This window comes from Anabrus simplex, chromosome 7 (genome assembly GCF_040414725.1).
Source record: "Anabrus simplex isolate iqAnaSimp1 chromosome 7, ASM4041472v1, whole genome shotgun sequence".
In the NCBI taxonomy this organism is placed as follows: Eukaryota; Metazoa; Arthropoda; class Insecta; order Orthoptera; family Tettigoniidae; genus Anabrus; species Anabrus simplex.
The window spans coordinates 226,618,095-226,641,291 of record NC_090271.1 but is presented as its reverse complement, the minus strand read 5'-3'; the positions used below and the strand labels follow the sequence as shown (position 1 = coordinate 226,641,291).

At 38.1% G+C, this 23,197-nt stretch overlaps 1 protein-coding gene across 2 annotated transcripts in view; it reads right to left on the bottom strand.

The window, feature by feature from the left end:
• The window catches only part of IleRS (Isoleucyl-tRNA synthetase), a 270,753-nt gene that overhangs the window by 181,734 nt on the left and 65,822 nt on the right, over positions 1 to 23,197 (bottom strand). For both annotated transcript variants that reach the window (XM_067150874.2, XM_067150873.2), the window contains exons 3-4: positions 21,586 to 21,742; positions 9,165 to 9,315 (exon numbers count right to left, since the gene is read on the bottom strand). In XM_067150874.2, the coding sequence (XP_067006975.2) occupies positions 9,165 to 9,315; positions 21,586 to 21,742 (308 nt within the window). The remainder of the gene's footprint in view (positions 1 to 9,164; positions 9,316 to 21,585; positions 21,743 to 23,197) is intronic.

Sequence of the window (23,197 nt, the reverse complement as noted above, 5' to 3'; positions counted from 1 at the left end):
GGCAAACGCAGGTTCACTTCCTTCCCGCTGTACTTCTGCCTCTATAGCTATAACATTGTAGCCCTCTCCACCAACTGAATGTAAAAATCTTCATAATTTCTAACTAAATTTTTCTACAGAAAAGTTTCCACATTTACACATTATCTACGAAAATCTTCCATATTTTCAGCATTATGTACCTGCATGAACAGCTGCTCTGTAGAATGAAATGATGTACAAGCAGATCTGTTCCACCACGTCAGACATTCATCTCAAAAACTGTCTGAGAATGACCAGTGTTCAAAACCTAACTCCAAATATTGAAAGACTCATTCAACAAAAATGGTGGCAAACATCTTGAATTGTAATTTATGATTTTTATGTTCTGTGTTGATGGTTTCCTCATTTCAACGAAGGTCCCTTAAAAGATGTTCCACCTAATCAACACTGTATCAATTGTATTAAATAGACGGTTTTATTATTTCATGGTCCCTATTTAGGACTGTCTTCAGCTAACATAAACAAACTTAAAAACCTATAAGTAGTGTGCATACAAACAAAAAACGTAATATTAAAATTCTTTAAAAATTCACACTCCACTAAAATTTCATTTTATCATAAACACAGAATACTTGACAGAAATGTTAATAACTGATGTGTCCATGTGTTTCTTGCAATTTATTGTTCATTGTGTTGTGAAGATACAGTGCCAAAAAAAAAAAAAATTAGTACACCTGGAAAGAAGACACTGATTTTGATCCAATGACGGCAGATGCCACCTGGGGGATAGTAGAGGTACTGATAATGGTTTCAACATTGTCGCCGACAGATAGCATAGTGACATAGCTGCCAGAGCGCCATCTGCGCGTACTCTTTAGAGCCATAAGGCTCAGTGTGATGTAAATGTGTGAAGCAAACAGGCGTCATGCTACGGGGATGCACTCATGCTTCCTACAGCCAACCGAGCGAGTTTGACAGGGGTCAAATTGTGACCCAACGAGTGGCGGGATGGTCCTTTCAGAGAATTACCAAACAACTTGGACGTGCCACGTCAGTTGTGCAGTGATTCTGGTTGCAATGGTCACGTGAAAATTCTCATACCTGTAGTGTGGCGTAATTAATGTAAAATATACAAATATGTAATTTGGAATATGAACATTATACAAGACATATATTTAATGGCGTGTACTGAGTGCACGGTTCATCTTATATGACATATGCTTTGTGCACTTTGTATCTGTGTTACTAATACGTGTGTATCGAGCTGTACAACGTACTCTTGCGCCATCTGTGTGCGAAACTTGGAACTTGGATTGTGTACAGACTCTGATCTCCAGAGCGCGTATGCAGCGCTAGACGGTGCCGCTACTAGTGGCCTACCTCAGAGTGTGTCTGTCGACCGTTAGAGTTGCCTGCAAGTGGACGCTTCTTGCAGCGATGGGTAGCTTCCCAGCTTCTAACATAATGACTGATCCTGCTGGAATAGGTTGAAATGGAAAGTATAACCTGCCAAGGAAAAATGTTGGATCTCCTTTAGTGTTTTAAATTTTGATACTCATATAAAAAAATAAAATAAAAAATCTTGCTTGCGAGTGTACTAGTATTAGGTCAAACATGGAGTTACCTGGCATATATGGCATCTATGTAAGTACGCCTTTTATGATTTACTTCTGTTGATCTAATTTTACCTGAATGTGAACTTCTTGTGATCTGAAGTCTGTCCTTGGTATTTGTGTTGTACGATGTTCTAGCTTCAAGTGAGTGCCGTGTGAAAAGTGATGCCATTGTTGTTCGGTAACGTTTGAAATTTACCTTTGCCTTGCTAAATTTTATTTTTCCCTTGGATATATTTGTTTTCCTGCCTATTTGCGAGTGTTTTACGGTGTTATTTCTTGGATGCGCATACGGTTACTATTTTTAAATATACTGCTGTCGCTGCTGTGATTTTCTTGCCCGTCGCTGTGTGTATTTTTCTGTTGTCATTCTGATCTGATATATACGTGCATCCTTACGTGTGTTTTGGCTTACTCATGCCCGTGTTTTGACCTATGTACTACCTAAGCACTAATTATCACAGGTTTTTTAAAAATATTATTATTATCATTATTAAATTTCTTAAATTTTAAAATTACATTGGTTTATATATTTAGGGTTAGAGTTGTATGTTTTGATCATCACTGCGTGTGATTTATTAAATTATAGTTCTCATTAAGTGGGTTTATTCCTGCATTAATTTTTAAAATGTAATATTCTAAGGTAGAAGTTGGTAACATAATGGGTTTTCATTGAAGGCTTTGGACAGCCCTAGTGCGAACGATCTCACGTTCAGGTCCTAATCTCTTCTTCTGATTGTTGTTGCTACATTATCGTGACTTTGCACTTACGTAACTGATTTGTCATTATTGTCTTGTCTGGAATTGCGTCAAGTTCTTGAGTGGCGTTGTTTAATAATGTATTGTTTTCCGTCTTGAGGCGAGATCATGTTTGACTTTCTGATTGTTACTTGTACTGCCTCGTTCTCTTACTCATTTATATCAGGTTGTGTATTTGTTGATTTACCTAGCCTCTGATGGCATTTGTGGTTTAAATTTTAATTTATTTGAGTTAATATTTTCCGATTCTTGTGCGGGCTTGTGTTAAACATTTTGGTCTGTATATGTTTATGTTTCTATGTCAAGTGATGAGTTGTGAAACTATGTTAATGTGGGGATTGCGGGTGAATGATTCCTTCACTGGGGACTGTCTGGGAAGCTCTCTAAGTATTCAACTCATTTTTCATTCTTAATTAAATTTTAAAATTTTATTTAACTTATGTATTCTAATAACTTGTTATTACTATGTTGAATGGTGCACCATGATATTTTTTTATTTGATGGAATAGTATCTTTTAAAGAAAACTATATTTATTTAAATTTAAAATATCTATTCACTAAATTTTATTTATACTATTAATTGTTCTGTTTGTTTTAAGATTCCCTTTTTATTTGTCAAAGATGTAAAGATTTTTCAGTTTTATTTAATGTAAATATTATTTAACTTAATTACAATTTTTTTAATTTGGTGTTATTTTTGATGAATGCCTCAGCATTTCCCGGGGATCTACGCCTCGTTTTTATTATGTGGGATGGGTTTTCAGCGCACATTCTTCCTTCCACTTATGATGGTAAGTTTTTCGCCTGATGTTCTGTACTGTTTTGTGTTTGTTCTTTCATCCTTGTGTGCACACTATCCTATGGTGTTATCTAGCCTAACATCATTCACTGTAATTGTTTGGGGGTGTTGCAGTAGAAGAGGTTCTGGACGTCCACGCAGTACACACGTCCGTCAAGATCATCATATTGTAAGGGCAGCAGTGGGGCAGATCGTACAGCTACCACAGCACAGATAAGACGGTTTGTGAGCCCAGAAGAGTTAATATGAACCGTTGCCAACCGGTTAATAGCAGTGGGACTACAGGCACGTACACCTCTAGCCCATCTTCCACTCACACCACAGCATCGACTGGTGCCGTCAGATGATCACTTGGGAAATGGAACGACAGGCCGTGCTCTTCAGCAATGAAAGCAGATTCTGCCTGCAAATCAGTGATGGTCGTCTGCGCGAACAACATAGACCTGGCGAGCGCTGTCTCATAGAGTGCATTCGTCCAAGACACACTGGTCTCACCCCAGGCCTTATGGTCTGGGGTGCGATAAACCACAACTCTCGTTCACCTTGGGTGTTTGTGGACGGAACGCTGACCAGCACTTGGTATGTGCAGAATGTGTTGTTCCAACAGAATAATGCTCGCCCACACACTGCGCGTGAAACTCAACGTCCAGCACAATCTCCGGACTTGTCTCCCATTGAGCACGTGTGAGATATAATGGGACAACAACCGACACGTGCGACTCATCAACCCACAACTCTTGCTGAACTACATGAACAGGTCGAACAGACGTGGAATATAGTATCCCAAGACAGTATTCACCATCTGTATGATCGAATGGATGCGAGAATCAGCGCCTACATTGCTGCCCATGCAGGATACACCACGTACTAATAAGGGTGTTTCCGCATGGATCGACACCTGGTACCTCAGTACTGCTTGAGCTATTGATCTGTAAATGTAATTATTTCATGTACTCCATATGCACTATTTCAACAACAAATCTTGAGTGAATTGGAAAACTCTAAGAGGGTATACTAATTTATTATTTTCCAGCATTGTATTTTCTCTAATTAAAGGGGTATGTTCTCACATTCAAATCTATGGAAAATGTGTCACTTTATGATATCGTTTGCTGGTCTAGTAGTGTTCTTAAAAACCTAAAACCTATTGCAGCTTATGTCTTAATAATATACTGTGAAAAGGTTCCTTGTTAATGAATAGGTACTTAACACTTGCTCATATAAAATCTATTATAATGTCCCTTTGATTACGTTTGTTGGAAAATGAATTTTATATTTAGGCTCTGTGCACTCCCTTATTTTGATGTTAATGTGTTGTTACTAAATTAACATAACACAGGGCTATTATTTTGTGAGGGAACATCATTTACTGCTATTGCTTATTTTTCATATATCGTGTATCAATGGCTGCACAGAAATTAGATCAGGAAACAATGAATGACTATTATATGAATGCAGATTGAAGGAGAAAAGTGGATGCTCCCCTTGGCCCGTGTTGATCTGTTGTCAGAGGAGTTGAATGTTGATCTGTTTATTCTGTCTGTAATTCTGTGAATAGTTGTATAACGTTTTGTGTGGCTGGTTTTGAATGTTGCAGATTTATTTGTAGGCATTTTATAGACAATTTTGCTGGGTTAGTGCTGTACCTAAGAATTCTGTTAGTTGCTTGGGCCATTAATAATGTGCGTTTTCTTGATATTTACTTAGAACTGCTAAGCTTGGGCAGTTTCTTCTAGTGATGAATGATTGATGTATATTTTGTCTCCTTTTTTATAACTATTGTATGTAGAACTGATAATACATTTGAAGTCTGCCAAGGAAGCTGTGTATTCTTTCAACATGTCTTTGTGTGCGCAGTGGGTAAATTTCTTCCAATGCATAATTACATTCTTTGTGGTCGTATCGGCTGCACTTGAAGCACCTGATGGGTGCAATGTAGTCTTCTGAATCAATATTGCTCAATGCATTTTGAATTTATGCTGCAGCAGTTTCTTTCGAACTTGTGAATTCACTTCCTCAACTAAATCCCAGTTGTTCCTTTCATTACAATACATACATTTTGACTTAATGTCTCCTTCCTGTGGTGCCAATTACAAGTTTTGGGTCCTGATTATTTCTTCTGCATTTCCTTTACTGATTTCATTAGGAATATTGCATGTTACTAAGTTTGGGTTTTTTAATGTTGATACTTTTACTTGCGGGGTGTTGTCACAATTGAAATTTATTGTCATGCTCACGACTTCTATTTCTTCAATCTTTAAGTCTTAATCCCAACATTTATTATAGCTGGTTTAATTTTTCGTTTCAATAAAGTCTTTATATCTTATGCAGATTCTTTGTTTTCGATAACATGGTTAGTTTGCATTGCTTATTGATCTTGAAAAAGGCTTATTCTACTCAGCTAGCGACTTCAGAGTAATGTCTCCTCTGCTGACTGCTAAGTGCTGCTGTAACATCCATGCAAGGTTCAGGATGGTTCAGAGAAGAAGCAGCAGAGAGCACCACCTGTCCTGCCCTAATTCTGCGCAGATTGTCGAACATCCGCATCTTCTCTTCCACTTTCATAACCTTTGCACTCAATTCGTTGTACTGTTCATCTTTGCTAGCTATACATGACTAAGTTCTGTAAAAAATAAAAAAATAAAAAACAATTCTTAAGGTTACTCACAGACTTCAAGATAAGATACTTCAAGGGTTTTGCAAAAATTACCGCTCTTTTCTGTGACACAAGTTTTCAAAGGCATCTTCACTAACTGTTTATATCATCTGCCATCTCGGCATGTGTGTACCTATGTACCGTATTTTCTCAAGTAATTAACGCACTTTTTTGACGAAAAATACAGGCAAAAACTCTGGAAGCATAAATTATTCAAGGAATTCAGATATTTAAAAATGATTTACAATTCATTTACATTTAAAAGATACATCAAATATAATATAAACACAACTGGTTCAACTCACTTGAGGTCATCGTCATTTGGCGTATAATTCCGGCATGAGATTTTTTTCTGAAAAGTCAAATATACATCAGATAAGTTGGATACGTGGGTTTGAAGTACTGACACTGGAAAATATCCTTCCCATTACGAGCTGGCAATACGACTTGAAGTGAAATAAACATGAACTAATAGAAATACAATTCATGTAATTTCATAACAATGACACATCAGTAAAAAAAAAAAAAAGAAAACTGTCCAACACGAGAAGGGCCGGGCGTCGAAGGAGGGACTCTGCTAGATGTCCCCAAACTCTCCGTATCCAATCTTATACGAGTGATGTGCCCATCCACGCTTCTTCTTGGATACGAACGTGGATCCCTCGCAGAAATTTTACTTTAGGCATTGTTTTCAGTTTTAGAACAACGTAAGGTGCAAGCTTTCTGCCATCAGCTGTTACAGCAAGCACTGCAGTACATCGATGGTTTTTCCTTCCGGTAGTGCATACAATAACACTCAATGTCCCTGTCTTATCAATTGTTCGACTTTGTGGCATAGGGAAACTGATTGGCGTCTGACCTCTGGTTCCTATTTGGGACATCAAATATTCCTTCACTTGAGGCTTCTCGCCAATGGCCGTAGCCGTGTTGAAACACCGGATCCCGTGAGATCTCCGAAGTTAAGCAACATTGGGCGTGGTCAGGAGTTGGATGGGTTGCCACACGCTGTTGGTGGGGGGTAAGGGAATGGAGGAGCGGAAAGGAACTGGCTACCCTACCGCACGTAAACTCCGGCTCAGGAACACCTCTGCAGAGGTTCGGACCTGCCTTTGGGCAGAATAACCCTTACCTTACCTTACCTTACCTTACCTTACCTTACCTTACCTTAGGCTTCTCAATCACAAAGCGATGAAAATTAATTACCTTTTGGTTGAAATCATTTGTCAGTTTTTGGCAAAATGTTGTTCTTCGTCTAAGAGAGAGTCCATTTATCTTCATAAAATGAATCATTCAGCTGTGGCTAACCTTCAAATCTGAGACACTCATTCTATGTGCAGTGGCTATTTCTCGTTCTTTAAAATACAGCATTTCGTGAGATACGGCATATCCAACGTTGCGTAACAGAATCATATATTTAAGCAGATCCTCCTCTACTTGTAGAAACTTGCCGTTGTTGTGGTCCGCAAAATGCTTTGCAAGACTTGTTGGTCGCTTGAAGTACACTTCTCTATTACCGCAGTAGCGGATTTTGCATTTGGACACTTAATACTTGATACAGAATACTGAATACAGATAGGGAATCTGCCACCTGGGCGACTGCCCTAAATGCAGATCAGGATTGATTGATTGACTGATTGATTGATATTCCCGTATGTTTCGGCGTAAGTGATCACCGCGAGTTTATGTGATGCAGTATTACACAAATATTTGCTCACTGTGGACAAAAAAAAAATTTGAGATCACAGAAAACACATGTCCTGTACCCGAAACATTTGTAAAATGCCTTTGTACCAGACTGGAATAAAGCATCACTAGTCACTTCTGCACTGATTCTCTCACCAAACTAGTGCAGTGGTATTTCCTACCAGCTAGAAACAGCACATTGCCCTGTATTTGGAATGCCCGGTTAAGCAATAGGAAGGCTGCTACCTGAGTAGTTGACATCTTTATTTCGAAACGCATCTGGAGCTGATATGTGAACATTTCTTTTTCTCCACTTTGGACCCAAAAATATTGGGATGCGTAAATTATGCAAAGGCGTTAATTATGCAAGAAAATATAGTATGTTACACGATTTTTTTCTTTTTGGCCGAATGTATTAATTCCATGTCATTAGAAATGTCTGTAAATTTATTCTTCTTTTCAAACATATGCTCTCCCATTGCCGAATATCTTTTATGTTCGACTGCATTAACATGTTCTCTGTACCTTATAGCCAAACTTCTTCCAGACTGTCCTATGTATCACTACCTACATGTTTGGCATGTAAATTTGTAAATTCCTGACTAATTAAATATATAATTATTCTCAATTTTATCTGAAATGATAATTATCTTGATAGTATTATCAGTTTTGTATGCAACATTGATGCTCCCTTCTCGAAATAAGCACTCTTATCAACTGGCTAAAATTTTCAGATACCACATAATCTCCAGGAAGTTATGGCCAGCAAGATCACTGGACCTGACCTCAACACACTTCTTCCTGTGGAGTTACCTAAAGGGAAGGGTCTATGCTATACGATCCCAGACTATGGATGATCCGAAGGAGAATATTACATGCAAAATCAACTGCAATGACAACGCAACACCCCAGCAAACTGCCCGAGACATGGAATGACGTGTTCAGCTGTGCCTAGAACCAGACAGAGAACATTTTTCAGCACAACCTTTAACGGCAAAGTAATCTCCCAGATATTCTGTATTTGTAGGACGTTAATTGTATCCTTCTTGTCAAAATAAACATAAAATGAAAATTATTTTTATATGAATCAACCTGTATATATGATCAGATTTTCAGAGAGAGAGAGAGAGAGAGAGAGAGACTGAGTACTAGTCACCAGAGAAATCATACTGAGGAAAGAGCATATTGAAATTTAAAAATATATATATATAAATGATTAGGATATGCAGATCATGGGTTAATTTTAAAGATACAAATACTATAAAATGAAGATTCACTGACATGTTCAGCTGTGCTTAGAGAAGATTCTGAACACTGTAATTATTTCATGAAAAATAATTAGTTTAGCTTTCCTTTTCTAGAAATTAGGTCTAAAATAAACGGCACTATGCATGCAACTTAATCTTCAATGCCACACCATCCATTAGCAAATTATTGTATTCTTTACCAAAAATGTTTTGAATACAGAACACAGGCAAGATTTATAATAAACAAGACTTGTTTGAATTTTTAATAGAATGCATTGAGTAAATAGATAACCAATTTTATATAATTGTCTTCTAAATTTAAATAAAGAGAATAAAACATTACAAAAGTCTTGCATTTCAAAAACATGAAACTTGGAGTTGGAAAACTAGTTTAACAGTAATGAATCACTTTTATCAAAGGTACTCACCAATCCATCTTCCAAGGCGTCCAACAATAATTTCCCAATCCCTAGAATAACGGGTGACGATCTTCCGACATTCTTCATTGTACTTGGCAATTCCCATCTTGGCCACATCATCAGGCCCTTTAATTCCAAGAGTCTTGTCAATTTCATATTCCTATAACATACAAGACTGAAGTTTCATAACAGAGAGTAATAAGATTTGTAACACTGTACTATAAATTAAAGAAATAAGACGTAATACATCCAACTAAACTATTTTCAAAATTTAAAAATCATCCACCTGTCAATACTTTGTGAAAATTTACTCCTTGTTAATCATACACATTTTGCCCTCTCCAAGGACTTGGTGTGAATGACTGTTTACTAAAACAGAAAAAAAGATAAAATAATTGGATTCATCTGACTGTATACACAGCTGACCACAAGGATCCAGGATAGCTACAAAATTATTCATCTTAAAAAAATTCACTGTCAATAAAAGTAGTAAACAATTACAATGTAAACAATATGAAAATTAATAATAAAAATAAAAACTGCCTACAAAGTTAAAATAGACGACTGAAAGACCTTAACTAGTCGACTTGATGTTACAATCATACTGAGGAAAGAGCACAGTGACAATATTCATTATAAGAATTATACAACAGGTTGTTTGGGATATATCAGATTCCTGGTACTGCCATAAATTTAAGATTGGCAAAGAGGGCAGGTTTGTGGTTAGAAAGGTACGTACAGCTCACCTCCATTGGAGGTATGCCTGAAAAGAGCTGCTCCTTCTCACGATGAGGACATGAATTTACATAACATATAAGATAGTCATGGTTCATGGTGTGGGTTACTGTAGTCACGTCCTAGTACGTGAACCATGGGCAAAGGCTGAGTGGTCTAGTAAGTGGTCCTCAGAGTCGGCATACCAGTTGCTATGGAATGGGAGTGGGCATCTCGGACATATTCTGAGTCATGGCCCACCTTGTGCTCAGGCGGCTAGGACTATACAATCCACCGCAGCTCCCTAACCCGTTAGAGGACAGATCCACACTTGGACTATGTGTAAGTGGGGTAGCATCCTGCTTCATGAATTTACTGAGCTCAGAACATTTTAAGCAAGCCTCCGACCTATGGGAGTAACGCAGTCTCACTCCCATCTGATAGGCGAGGGACCCCTTGGAAACAACTTGGCGAACGAAATGGAATTCGATGGGGAGCTATCAATATTAAGGGGGCTTATGGAAGAAAGAAAGTAGAACTGGCTGAATCAGCTAAGAGGATGCATCTCGATGTGCTAGGAGTAAGTGACATTAGGGTAAGGGGAGATAACGAGGAAGAGATAGGAGATTATAAAGTGTCCTTGACGAGTGTTAGAAAGGGAAGGGCAGAGTCTGGGGTAGGGCTCTTTATCAGGAATACCATTGCACGCAACATGGTTTCTGAAAGGCACGTAAATGAGTGAATGATGTGGGTAGATTTGTCAGTTGGAGGAATTCAGAGCAGAATTGTCTCAGTGTATTCACCATGTAAGGGTGCAGATGAGGATGAAATTGACAAGTTTTATGAAGCATTGAGTGACATTGGGTCAGGGTCAACAGCAAGGACAGAATAGTGCTAATGGGTGATTTCAATGCAAGCTTTGGAAATTGAACTGAAGGATACGAAAGGGTGATTGGTAAATGTGGGGAAGATATGGAAGCTAATGGGAATGGGAAGCGTTTGCTGGACTTCTGTGCTAGTACGGGCAAGCATAAAGCTATTCACCGCTACACATGGGAGGCTAGAGGTACCAGATCCATAATAGACTATATCTTAACCGACTTCGAATTCAGGAAGTCTGTTAGGAATGTACAAGTTTTCCGGGGATTTTTTGATGATACAGACCACTATCTGATCTGTAGTGAACTAAGTATCTCTAGGCTTAGGGTAGAGAAAGTGAAATCTGTCGGCAAACGAACAGGAGTAGAAAATCTCCAGGACGAGGAAATTAGACAGGGGTACATGGATATGTTTAGTGAGAAGTTTCGAACAGTAGACAGTAAGCAGCTTCAGGATATAGAAAGAGAATGAGTGGCATACAGGGATGCTGTAGTAGAAACAGCAAGGGAATGCCTAGGAACAACTGTGTGTAAAGATGGGAAAAAGCCAACATCTTGGCGGAATGATTAAGTGAGAGCAGCCTGTAAACGTAAAAAGAAGGCTTATCAGAAATGGCTCCAAACAAGGGCCGAGGCAGACAGGGATTTGTACGTCGATGAACAAAACAGAGCGAAACAAATAGTTGTTGAATCCAAAAAGAACAGAGCGAAACAAATAGTCATTGAATCCTAAAAAAGTCGTGGGAAGATTTTGGTAATAACCTGGAAAGGCTAGGTCAAGCAGCAGGGAAACCTTTCTGGACAGTAATAAAGAATCTTAGGAAGGGAGGGAAAAAGGATGTGAACAGTGTTCTGAGTAATTCAGGTGAACTCATAATAGATCCCAGGGAATCACTGGACAGGTGGAGAGAATATTTTGAACATCTTCTCAACATAAAAGGAAATCTTCCTGTTGGTGTTGCAAACAGCCAAGCCCATGAGGAGGAGGAAAATGATGTTGGTGAAATTACGCTTGCGGAAGTGGAAAGGATGGTAAATAAACTCCACTGTCATAAAGCAGCAGGAATAGATGAAATTAGACCTGAAATGCTGAAGTATAGTGGGAATGCAGGGATGAAATGGCTTCATAGAGTAGTAAGATTAGCATGGAGTGTTGGTAAGGTATCTTCAGATTGGACAAAAGTAGTAATTGCACCTATCTGTAAGCAAGGGAACAGGAAGGATTGCAACAACTATCGAGGTATCTAATTGATTAGTGTACCTAGCAAAGTATTCACTGGCCTCTTGGAAGGGAGGGTGCAATCAGTCGTTGAGAGGAAGTTGGATGAAAACCAGTGTGGTTTCAGGCCACAGAGAGGCTGTCAGGATCAGATTTTCTGTATGCGCCAGGTAACTGTAAAATGCTATGAGAGAAATAAGCAGTTGTGTTTATATTTCATAGATCTAGAGAAGGCATATGACAGAGTACCAAGGGAAAAGATGTTTGCCATACTGGGGGACTAAAGAATTAAAGGTAGATTATTAAAATCAATCAAAGGCATTTATGTTAACAATTGGGCTTCAGTGAGAATTGATGGCAGAATGAGTTCTTGGTTCAGGGTACTTATAGGGGTTAGGCAAGGCTGTAATCTTTTACCTTTGCTGTTCGTAGTTTATATGGATCATCTGCAGAAAGGTATAAAATGGCAGGGAGGGATTCAGTTAGGTGGAAATGTAGTAACAGTTTGGCCTATGCTGATGACTTGGTCTTAATGGCAAACTGTGCCGAAAGCCTGCAGTGTAATATCTTGGGACTTGAAAATTGGTGCAATGAGTATGTATGAAAATTATCCTTTTGAAGACTAAATTGATGTCAGTGGGTAAGAAATTCAACAGAACTGAACATCAGATTGGTGATACAAAGCTAGAACAGGTCGATAATTTCAAGTATTTAGGTTGTGTGTTCTCCCAGGATGGTAATTTAGTAAGTGAGATTGAATCAAGGTGTAGTAAAGCTAATGCAGTGATTTCGCAGTTGCAATGACCAGTATTCTGTAAGAAGGAAGTCAGCCCCCAGACAAAACTAGCCTTACATTGGTCTGTTTTGAGACCAACTTTGCTTTACAGGAGCAAAAGCTGGGTGGACTCAGGTTGTCTTATTCATAAGTTAGAATTAACAGACATGAAAGTAGCGAGAATGATTGCTGGTACAAACATTTGGGAACAATGGCAGAAGGGTACTTGGAATGAGGAAATAAAGGCTAATTTAGGAATGAAATCGATGAATGAAGCTGTATGCATAAACCGGCTTTGGTGGTGGGGTCATGTGCGGCGAATGGAGGAGGATAGGTTACCTAGGAGAATAATGGACTCTATTATGGAGGGTAAGAGAAGTAGAGGTAGACCAAGACGACGATGGTTAGACTCAGTTTCTAACGATTTAAAGATAAGAGGTATAGAACTAAATGAGGCCACAGCACTAGTTGCAAATAGAGGATTGTGGCAACGTTTAGTACACTCACAGAGGCTCGCAGACTGAACGCTGAAATGCATAACAGTCTATAATGATAATGTATGTATGTAATGTATGTATATAAGATGGGCTTATATTTAAATGTTTGGGGTTTAAAAGTATACTGTATTGACTATGCTTATTATTACAATTAGATACAGTCCTTGGAATGGTGTAAGACACATTTTCCAAATGAAAATCAATGCAACTAACTAATTTTATTATTTATTTTCAGAATTTTAAAAAACAACTCACATTTAATTTCACACCTTTGTGAAATAAACCCAGTGTTATCATTGTCCTCAGTCTCCGATAAATATGATGTTTTGGAGGTTGAAGTGCTAGCATATTTTTCGGAAGAGTCTAGGCATTCAAGTGTTCAATATCAAAAGAAATTATTTCGAAGAATTTTAAGCAAATCAGATTCTTGTAAAATGTTTTCAGCAACATAATCAAACTGACAATATTTACTTCAAGTCTATTTTTTTTTATCTATCGTCTACAAATCATGGGAACAAGATGGCGTCTGCAGTGCAAGCTTCTAATGAGTGCTCCCAGATTTTGTTAGAAAACAAAGTGAAATATGCTGCAAGATGTACAGAAAATGTTACAGATGGTGAGAAGAACAGTCAAGGTATTCTCAGTAGTGAATGTAATCACTCCTTCTCTCCAGAAAAAGACATTTGTACCGATAATATCTATGAACGAGAGAGTGTGTGCGCAGGCCTAAAATGATGCCCTTCATCTGTCCATGAAACTGTTGAATTACAACACAAAATAATAGAAGTGCTACATAAGGATTTGGTAGAAGCAAACCTAGTAATTAAAAAATTATGGTCCGAAAAGGCAAATCTGATTGAAGAAGTGGAAAAACTAAAAAATTGCGATGGTGTTGGCGCGTCGTGGAGTGAGGTTACATCGCGGCAAAGAAAGTGTCGCTAACTAGGCCTAATTCCTAATTCATCTGGAAAACCTCCTGCAGTAACGAACAGATTCAAAGTTTTATGCAAAGTTCGGGAAGAGCAAGGAAGCACTTCTTTCTCCCAAGACGCAAATTTTTCGACAAAAAAAATACCAAATTCACGCCGATATCATGATCAAGAAAGTAAGGAAGGAGAAGAAAGTGAAACTGATTGGTAATTTTCACGGTCGAGGTTTTTCAGAAAATCTAGCAGAACTACGAGCCAACAGTGAAATGACGGGTTTAATTCAACCAGGTGCCCCCTTTTCAGAAGTAGTGAAACCCCTCGAGGAATGCTGATAAACTCTCGTCAAACGACGTCATAGTTATTGTCGGTGGAACCAACAACATATCGAGAAATGAAGGCACTCAGGCCGCAAGTATTCTGAAAAGGACTCTAGGTAAGCTGACCCATACCTATGTGATGGTGACAAACGTGCCCCATAGATATGATTTAACTGACTGGTCAATTGTGAATAAAGCTGTCAAGGACACAAATGAGAAATTTGGGCAAATATGTAGTCATTTCAAAAATGTTACACTATTAGACATCAGTAAATTAAACCAATCTTCTCATACGAGCATGCACTTGAACAGACTGGGGAAGCAATATGTAAGCAAGTTAATAAGTAACATTATTACAAGTAAAGATCAGAAAAAGACTGTCCTAGAACTACCTAGTTCAGGAAACATGTGTTACAAAGGGCACTAGGAAAGTTTTGCAATGTGAGTGAACGCTATAGACTTTTTCAAAATAATTTCCACCACACTCAACACACTTCTCCATACGTCGAAAACAGTCACTGAACCTACTCTGCCACTTTTCTTTTTTCCGCTACAGGCTTTACGTCGCACCGACACAGATAGGTCTTATGGCGACGATGGGATAGGAAAGGCCTAGGAGTTGGAAGGAAGCGGCCGTGGCCTTAATTAAGGTACAGCCCCAGCATTTGCCTGGTGTGAAAATGGGAAACCACGGAAAACCATTTTCAGGGCTGCCGATAGTGGGATTCGAACCTACTATCTCCCGGATGCAAGCTCACAGCCGCGCGCCTCTACGCGCACGGCCAACTCGCCCTGTGCCACTTTTCTTTGGTTACATTTTCACACTCTTGATCCCATGCTGCCAGAAGCTCCTCGACGGATGCAAAACGCCGTTTTACATGTTTATGAACCACTGCTTGGTAACAACTGGTGTGAAGGTCATGCCTTGCTGTCTTCTAGACCGGTTCTCACCCCTCACCATAACAGGGGTGTCCAGCCAACAGTTTTTTGCGTATTGCAAAAACTTTCCTAGTGCCCTTTGTAGATTCTGGACCCAATAACATTTCTGGGTAGAGTGTGAAGTCACATGGGGGCAAAATTGGGACTGTATGGAGGGTGATCAAGCACAGTCAACCCTGATCTGGCAAGAAAATCCACTGTTACATTAGCACGATGTGCTGGAGCACTGTCGTGATGCAAGAGCCAAGTGTTGAGCCGTGACCTTGAACGGAGCTGCTTGGGAAGTCTTGACAAGTCTCACTGTACCACTTCGCAGTAACTGTCCTTTGTGTTTCTAGCGCAACCCGAGTCAGGATGCCCCGTTTAGCGAGGAATACTGCAATCATTCTTTTCTTCACTGACCTTGACTTGCGCACAGTCACAGGAGTACCCTCATCTTCAAACAGCCACATCTTGTTCTGGGATTTTGTTAGGACATTGGAATAATAAAGCCAAGTTTCGTCACATGTAACGATGCTATTGACATTACGCGAAGTCCCATTTTCAAACCTTTTTAGTATTTTTCGGCACCATTTCACTCAATGTGCCCTTTGTTCCTCTGAAAGTGAATGGGGCACCCAAAGGGAACAAACCTTTCTGACATGGAGATGGTGGTGTAGAACTGAATGAATAACTGGTGCAGGGATGTGGAGGGTTTCTTCTACTTGCCGATATGTCAACCGCCTCTCTTGCTGCAACATTTTCCTCACAGCTTCAATGTTTTCCTCAGTCACTGATTCAGACAGTCGCCCAGAATGAGGATTGTCTTCAATCCCAAAATTTTCCCTCTGGAACCCTTTGTACCAGCGGAAAATTGTTGTCCGATGTGGACAGTCTTTCCCCAGCACAGGAGTCATTTCCTCCAGGCACTAGTCAACAGTTAATCCACGAGCAAACTTGTAGCGGATAATTGCGCGATATTCACCTTTAGAACACACTGACATCTCAACTTGCTTTCAATCTCACTGCTTGGTAACAACTGATGCGAAGGTCATGCCTTGCTGTCTTCTAGACCGGTTTTCACCCCTCACCATAACAGGGGTGTCCAGCCAACCGTTTTTGCGTATTGCAAAACTTTCCTAGTGTCCTTTGTAGATTCTGGACCCAATAACATTTCAATCCACAATGTGGGTCCAGAATTAAATAATGACTTGGAGGGTAGGAATAGGCAGTTCAAAATATTTCATCAGAACATCCATTGTCTTAAAAATAAAATTTTAGAATTACAAGTAATTTTAAATTCAATACAGGATGTTATGTTTATCTGTTTGGATGAACATTGGTGTAATGATGAACTTGAACTCATTAATATCGAAGGTTATTATCTGGCAAGTAATTACAGTCTGGTTAATAAAGAGCATGGAGAAGTTTGTATTTCTGCTAAGTCCGGAACTGAATGTAAAGAAAGGAAGGATCTTGAAGTGCATAATTCTAAATTAGAATTTGAACTAACTTCAGTGGAATTTAAGCTTCCCTGTGGTAAAAGGGCAATTCTGTTAACCGTGTACCATTCACCGGATGCTGATGTGGAGATTTTCTCAGGAAAATTAGATCAAGCCCTTCATAACTTTTTCGGTAGGAATAGCAGCGCAGAAGTAGTAATTTGCGGTGATTTTAACAAAGATTTCACTGAAGAAAACCTTCTGTCAACATCACAACTACAGCGTGTTCTTCAAAGCTCTAATCTGAAACAATTTTTACACCCACCCAGGTAGTAACTGCCACCTCAGCTACAACAATAGACAACATTTGTATTAATTTCCACTGTTCTAAAATGCAAGCGTCCAATATAAATTTTGCCGGCCCCCGTGGTGTAGGGGTAGAGTGTCTGCCTCTTGCCTAGATGCCTCGCGTTCGATTCCCGGCCAGGTCAGGAATTTTTCTCTCGACCTGAGGGCTGGTTCAAGGTCCACTCAGCCTACGTGATTAGAATTGAGGAGCTATCTGATGGTGAGATGGCGGCCCCAGTCTCGAAAGTCCAGAATAACACCCGAGAGGATGTGTAGTGCTGACCACACGGCCCCTCGTAATCTGCAGGCCTTTGGGCTGAGCAGCAACGGTTGCTGGGCAGGCCAGAGCCCTTTCAAGGACGTTATGTGGCGTGGGGTTTGGTTAATATAAATTTTGGATTATCAGATCATTGTGCTCAAATTTTGCAATTAGAAATTGAGAATGTTAACAAGCATTCAACCAAAATGAAGCAAGTACAATTAACAAGTTTTTTTCTCTGCAGCTGCATGTGGCAGTTTCATTGAAAGTCTTAAAACTTCAGACTTGGGCTCCAATAACATTTGGTGGTAGCATTGACCAAAAGTATGGAACTTTTCTAAGCATTTTTAATGCAATTTGAATTACACTTCCCAAAAAACTTGCAGTAATTAATGAAACTTCAAAAAAGCCATGGATCGCAAAGTGTATGCGGATTTCAAGTCAAAAATATACATTACTAAGTAGATTAGCACAGCAGAGTTGTGACCTGGATTTTTGTAAGTATGTTAAAAACTACAAATCAGTCTATCAAAGAGTTCTTAGCACAGCTAAGATAATGCACAATAACAAGAAAGTTAAAGAGTCGTGCAATAAATCACGAACCGTAAGGAATGTAATCAAGGGGAAACCAACAGACACGCAGTTGGAAATGAAGCTGCTGCCATAAAAAATAAGGGAATACAAAAGAATGACCCTCATCATTTGGATAATTATAAAAATGATTTCTTTCTATATCTACCATACAAACTTGAAAATGCAAATAAATCAGATGTATTACCAGAACTCCCAACCTTCGTGCAAAACTCTATGTAATTAACTCCAAAAACAGAATTGAAAGTTCTCAAAATCATACAGTCTTTGAAGAATAAAACTTCCACAGGTGTAGATGAAATTCCCAAAAAACTCATTAAAAAATGTGCTCCTTATCTGGTACAGCCTTTAACTTATCTCATCACTGAATCATTTTCTAGTGGTCAGTTTCCTAATATCTTAAAAAATAGCTAAAGTTATCCGTCTTGAAAAGTGGAAACATACACGATTTACATAATTACAGACAATATCAATACTTACTGTTTTTTCAAAAATATTTGAATGTGCTATGAAAAAAATCATTACCATGAGTACGAATTATAGAAACTAATACTGATAACCCGAGTGCTCCTTCACAAACAGAAAATGTTAAAAAAATTATACTGAAATACAACTCATAATCAAAAAAATTCAAATATAAATAAAGTAACCCAAATAAACTCAACACAATAAATTCTAAACTTAACAATATAGACAATTATTAATTAATGTACCTTTTCTATATGTAATTAACATTATATATATATATAACTATTGTAACTAATCAAAATTTCTTGCTAAAACTATCAACCTATCTAAAACAAATCTTAAATCTAGCCTTTATTCAAAAATTTCTAAATTTCAGGTTTTTCCAAAATCGTTGCTAACTTATATGCCCTACATCTATTTAAATAACTTTTTTTCCAATCTTAAATTTTCCAAAAATTGCCGTCAACCAAAAATGCAAAAGTGCGCACTTTAAAAAAAAAATTACCTCCTAGAAAAATAAATCTGTTACTCCTTAATCATTTTTACACAAATAATCACCTTGCACCAGTCTTTACCTTCTTTACATAAGAGTTTTTAGAATGAAGTGCCTGATAAAAAGGATTACTGTGATAGAGTAAATCATGTAATTATTTACCTTCATTACACCTAATAGATTTAAACTATTCCCTAAAGTATCAAAAACTTTCGTGCTTCATACAAATAGATATATATATTTTTTTTAGAGAGATAAAGCTAAATATAAGCTATGGGTTCATACCCCTAAGATTGTCCTCCTTTTTAACATTTAAATGGAAGCCGCCCCCTTCCATTTGGTTTCCAGCAACAATACAAGGATTAAGATGAAAGAACTGTTTTATTTTAATGACCTGACAAAAAATTGCCCCTTCTACCCCTTTTTTTCTGGGATTCTTGCCAAAATGATTATTCAAACCTTAACTAATCTGAATTACCAGTTTATTGTGATCACTATGGTAATCATAACTCTTGTAACATTGTTTCATTACCTTCTACGCATTCCTTTTCTCCTACACCGAATTAAAGTTGATTTTAACCAACCCTTTTAATTGTAGTTTGCCGTGACGTAAACTACGGTTGACTACTACGTACTTTACATGCGAATGGTGCATCCTTTTTCTTTATTTGTCTTTATCATCATGTAGGCTGCGGGATATATTATGGTTCATACAATGAAAATGTATTGTTTTATTTAAACTATACAAATTTAAGAAATGTTAATGGAATTAAACCATTAAAATAAAGAGCTTACTAAATTTTTAATCAAATATAAATTGTTAAATACTGTACAACACAGGTTCAGAGCTGGCAGAAGTACTTTGTCTGCTTTATCACATTTTACAAAGTTGGTTGCAAATGCTCTTGATAATGATGAAACTGTGACAGGACTGTTTCTTGACCTTTCAAAGGCATCTGATACTGTTGATCATGAAATATTGTTGCACAAATTATATACATTTATAAAAAATTAAAAGTCTCTTCATAAGAGATTTCATCATCACTCTTCACAATTTCCTTATTTACGAGTGTATAAGTTTGCTAAACTGGGAAAGGCCTGGAGAAGGCAGAAATGTAAAAATTGAAGTTCTATTACATGAAAAATACAATATGTCCATTTTATCTAGCAGAAGAACGAATTTCCAGATTTTTTTTTTTTTTTTTTTTTTCCTGAATTCACTGACATTTCCCAGTTTTCCTGTGATTTAATGAATTCCCTGACATTACCCAGTTCCCCCAGTCTTCCATATAAGTGGACACCCTGTGTTAACAAGTACAACCTCAGAATGAGATCATCAATGTGTAAACAAAGAGTTTTAAAATTCCTTGGACACAGTACATGATATTCCTTAGACACAATATATGATATGGGAAAGACAGCTTAGAAATTACTATTCATAGAAATTTTTCTGGGGAAAGAGATTATAGACAAGTCTGCACTCGCTGTTCAAATATGATCAAGAATGTAACAGAGTTCAACCTCTTTGGTGTATCCTGTCTGGCTGAGGACTGCAAGAAATTGAGAGAAGTGAATAAATAGTCTCCTCAGAGATTATGATGATCAGAACTGAGAGAAAATACTTGTTGAATTGTCCAAGTTTAATCAAGTCTAATGTCTAAAACTGAGCTATTTTGTCAATTCCAACGAGTCTGTCCCCTGACTGCCCAAGCAACCCAACCCAATACCCTGCATAATCACACATCATCCAGGTCAGCACATTTTAAAATGAGCATTCAATCTTCTCTTATGCTCACCGCACACCCAGGATCTTCCTAAAAGCCCCACTGGCACATTCAGACATCCACCTAAACCTCAAAAATATTCCTATTTGCTAAGAATCGCACCTATCACAATCCCCTTCTCGTTCTTTTCCCTGGAAAACCACTCGAAGGCTTACCAAGCACATATAGCCAGGACCAACACCAAGTCTTACTCCATAGGTCATCACAGCTGCATTTCATCCAATATTATCTACCAGTTTTGATGTAGACTCTGCCCAACTTTCTACATAGGCTTAACTACCAACACTTTAGCCAAATTAATACCGGTAAGTGGCCAGTACCTGCACAACCCATAACATGGGATCTTCCTATTCCAATTCACACCCAGCATCATCTGACTACATCTGATGATTGCTTCATAGTTAATATCCTTAAATATTTACCCCCCATCTTCCCACCGTATTGCCTTTGGAGATTCAATTGATGCTCGGATCCAGTGAAGCACCCAGTCTTAACATTAGATAACCACTCTTTTTTCATATTTTCTTGTCTTGCCTATTTCCCCCTTCCTTTACCTCACAACAGCATCTAGTGGTCAACAACCACAACCATTCTTATTCTATTCTCCACTGATAAAGGCTGCAGCTGAAAATTTTGGAACTTTCTTGTGTGTCACTGCTCTCCATCTGTTTCTTACATGTATACTGCATATAAAATTGCTCCTGTTAGCTTTCTTAACTGAGCATTTTTTAGTCTTTATAATGCCAATCAAGTTTAACGCCAACATTGTTACAGGGATTAGTAGTTTGATTAACTTACAACTGGTAAACCATGGCAGTCCCAACCAAATCTCCGTTCTACATGGAAACCTTGCTGATGAGCATATCGTGTGATTATATCTTTGATAGTCCCAGCAAGGATGTGTCCATAATGTGGCAATCCTGTAGCAAATGGTGGTCCATCGTAAAATGAGTACCTAAGGAAATACAAATACGTCTATTAAATAGTTTTAACAATTTTACTATAGATAATTTATGATGTGTGCAATATTATGCAGAGTGGTAAGCAATTACAAGCAAATTCCATTATATATTCCTTACAGTACAAAAATTGTATGTTTCCAGGTATAGAATCCTAATCAAAACAATCAGCTCAGGCTTGACAAATGCTAGGATTTTATAATATGTTCTTTCATGAATATGCTTCCAGTAAATAAATAATCTCTGCAAACAAGAAACCTATTTTGGAAAGAATGGAAAACACAAAAGATTGAAGAAAGTACAGTGAGACACATAGAAATGAAAAAAAGTTTGCAAAAAAAGTCGTAGCCAATGAAAAGAAGAAAGGCTGGGAATTATTCACCCAGGAAGTAAAGGAAGATTTGAACTGTGGGTAAAAATTATTATTTGGAATTATAAGAAACTGTAGGAATTAAGCACTGAACACAGGGTTTGTGAAGAATAAAGAAGGAGTACAGTAATACTGACAAAACCAGAAGAGATAATGAACAGATGGAAAAAATATTTCAGTGAATTGCTAAACGTGATAAATCAGTCATGTGGGAAGATATCCAGGCAGCAGGAATAGAAGAAGTAACAGACAAGGAATCAGACAAGACAGAATTTTAATGGGCAGTTAAAAAGATGAAGAGGAAAAGCTGTGGGAACAGATGAAGTACCCATAGAAATTATGAAGGCTGCAGGACCTGCAGGACTCCACAGGACTTAAAGAATACTCAAGTGCATGGAGAGAGAAAAAAAGTGCCCAGGGTTTGGAAAAGGGGGTTATAATACTCATATTCAAGAAAGGAGAGGAGAAAATGTGTCGTAACTACCGAGGAATCACCATTACCTCCTATGTTGCTAAGATAATAGAAAGGATATTGAAAAGAAGAATTAGAGAAAAGTTGAAAGGTCAGTTACAAAAGGAACAATTTGGATTCAAAAGTGGAAGGTCAATAGTGGAACCAATTTTCATTCTGAGACAGATCATTGAAACGAGCTGGGAATATGAGAAGGATATAGTAATGACTTTTATAGAAAAGGCATAAGGCAGCATCCTCAGAACATAAGAACCACCATAGTTGGAGATGTGTGGGATCTGGTAAATGCAGCACGGGTGAAGTTTAAGAAAGCGGAGATTGTTATTAGTGGAATACTGTGTAGGAGGGATACTGACTGGAGGGTGATAGGGGATTTAAATGAGATATGGAGTGGGTATGTGGGAAACTGGGAGTGAAATTTCTAGATCATAATGGGTGGGTAGGAGATAGGGATCTGCATTCAGATGGCCTTCACTTAAACTGCAGTGGTACGTATAAGTTAGGAAATTTGTTTGGAAGGATAATAGGGAGGTACATTCAGGGAAACGGGGTGGCCTAGGAAGCGGTGATAAGGGAACAGGGAACTGGAAATCAAGTAGGGATGACATA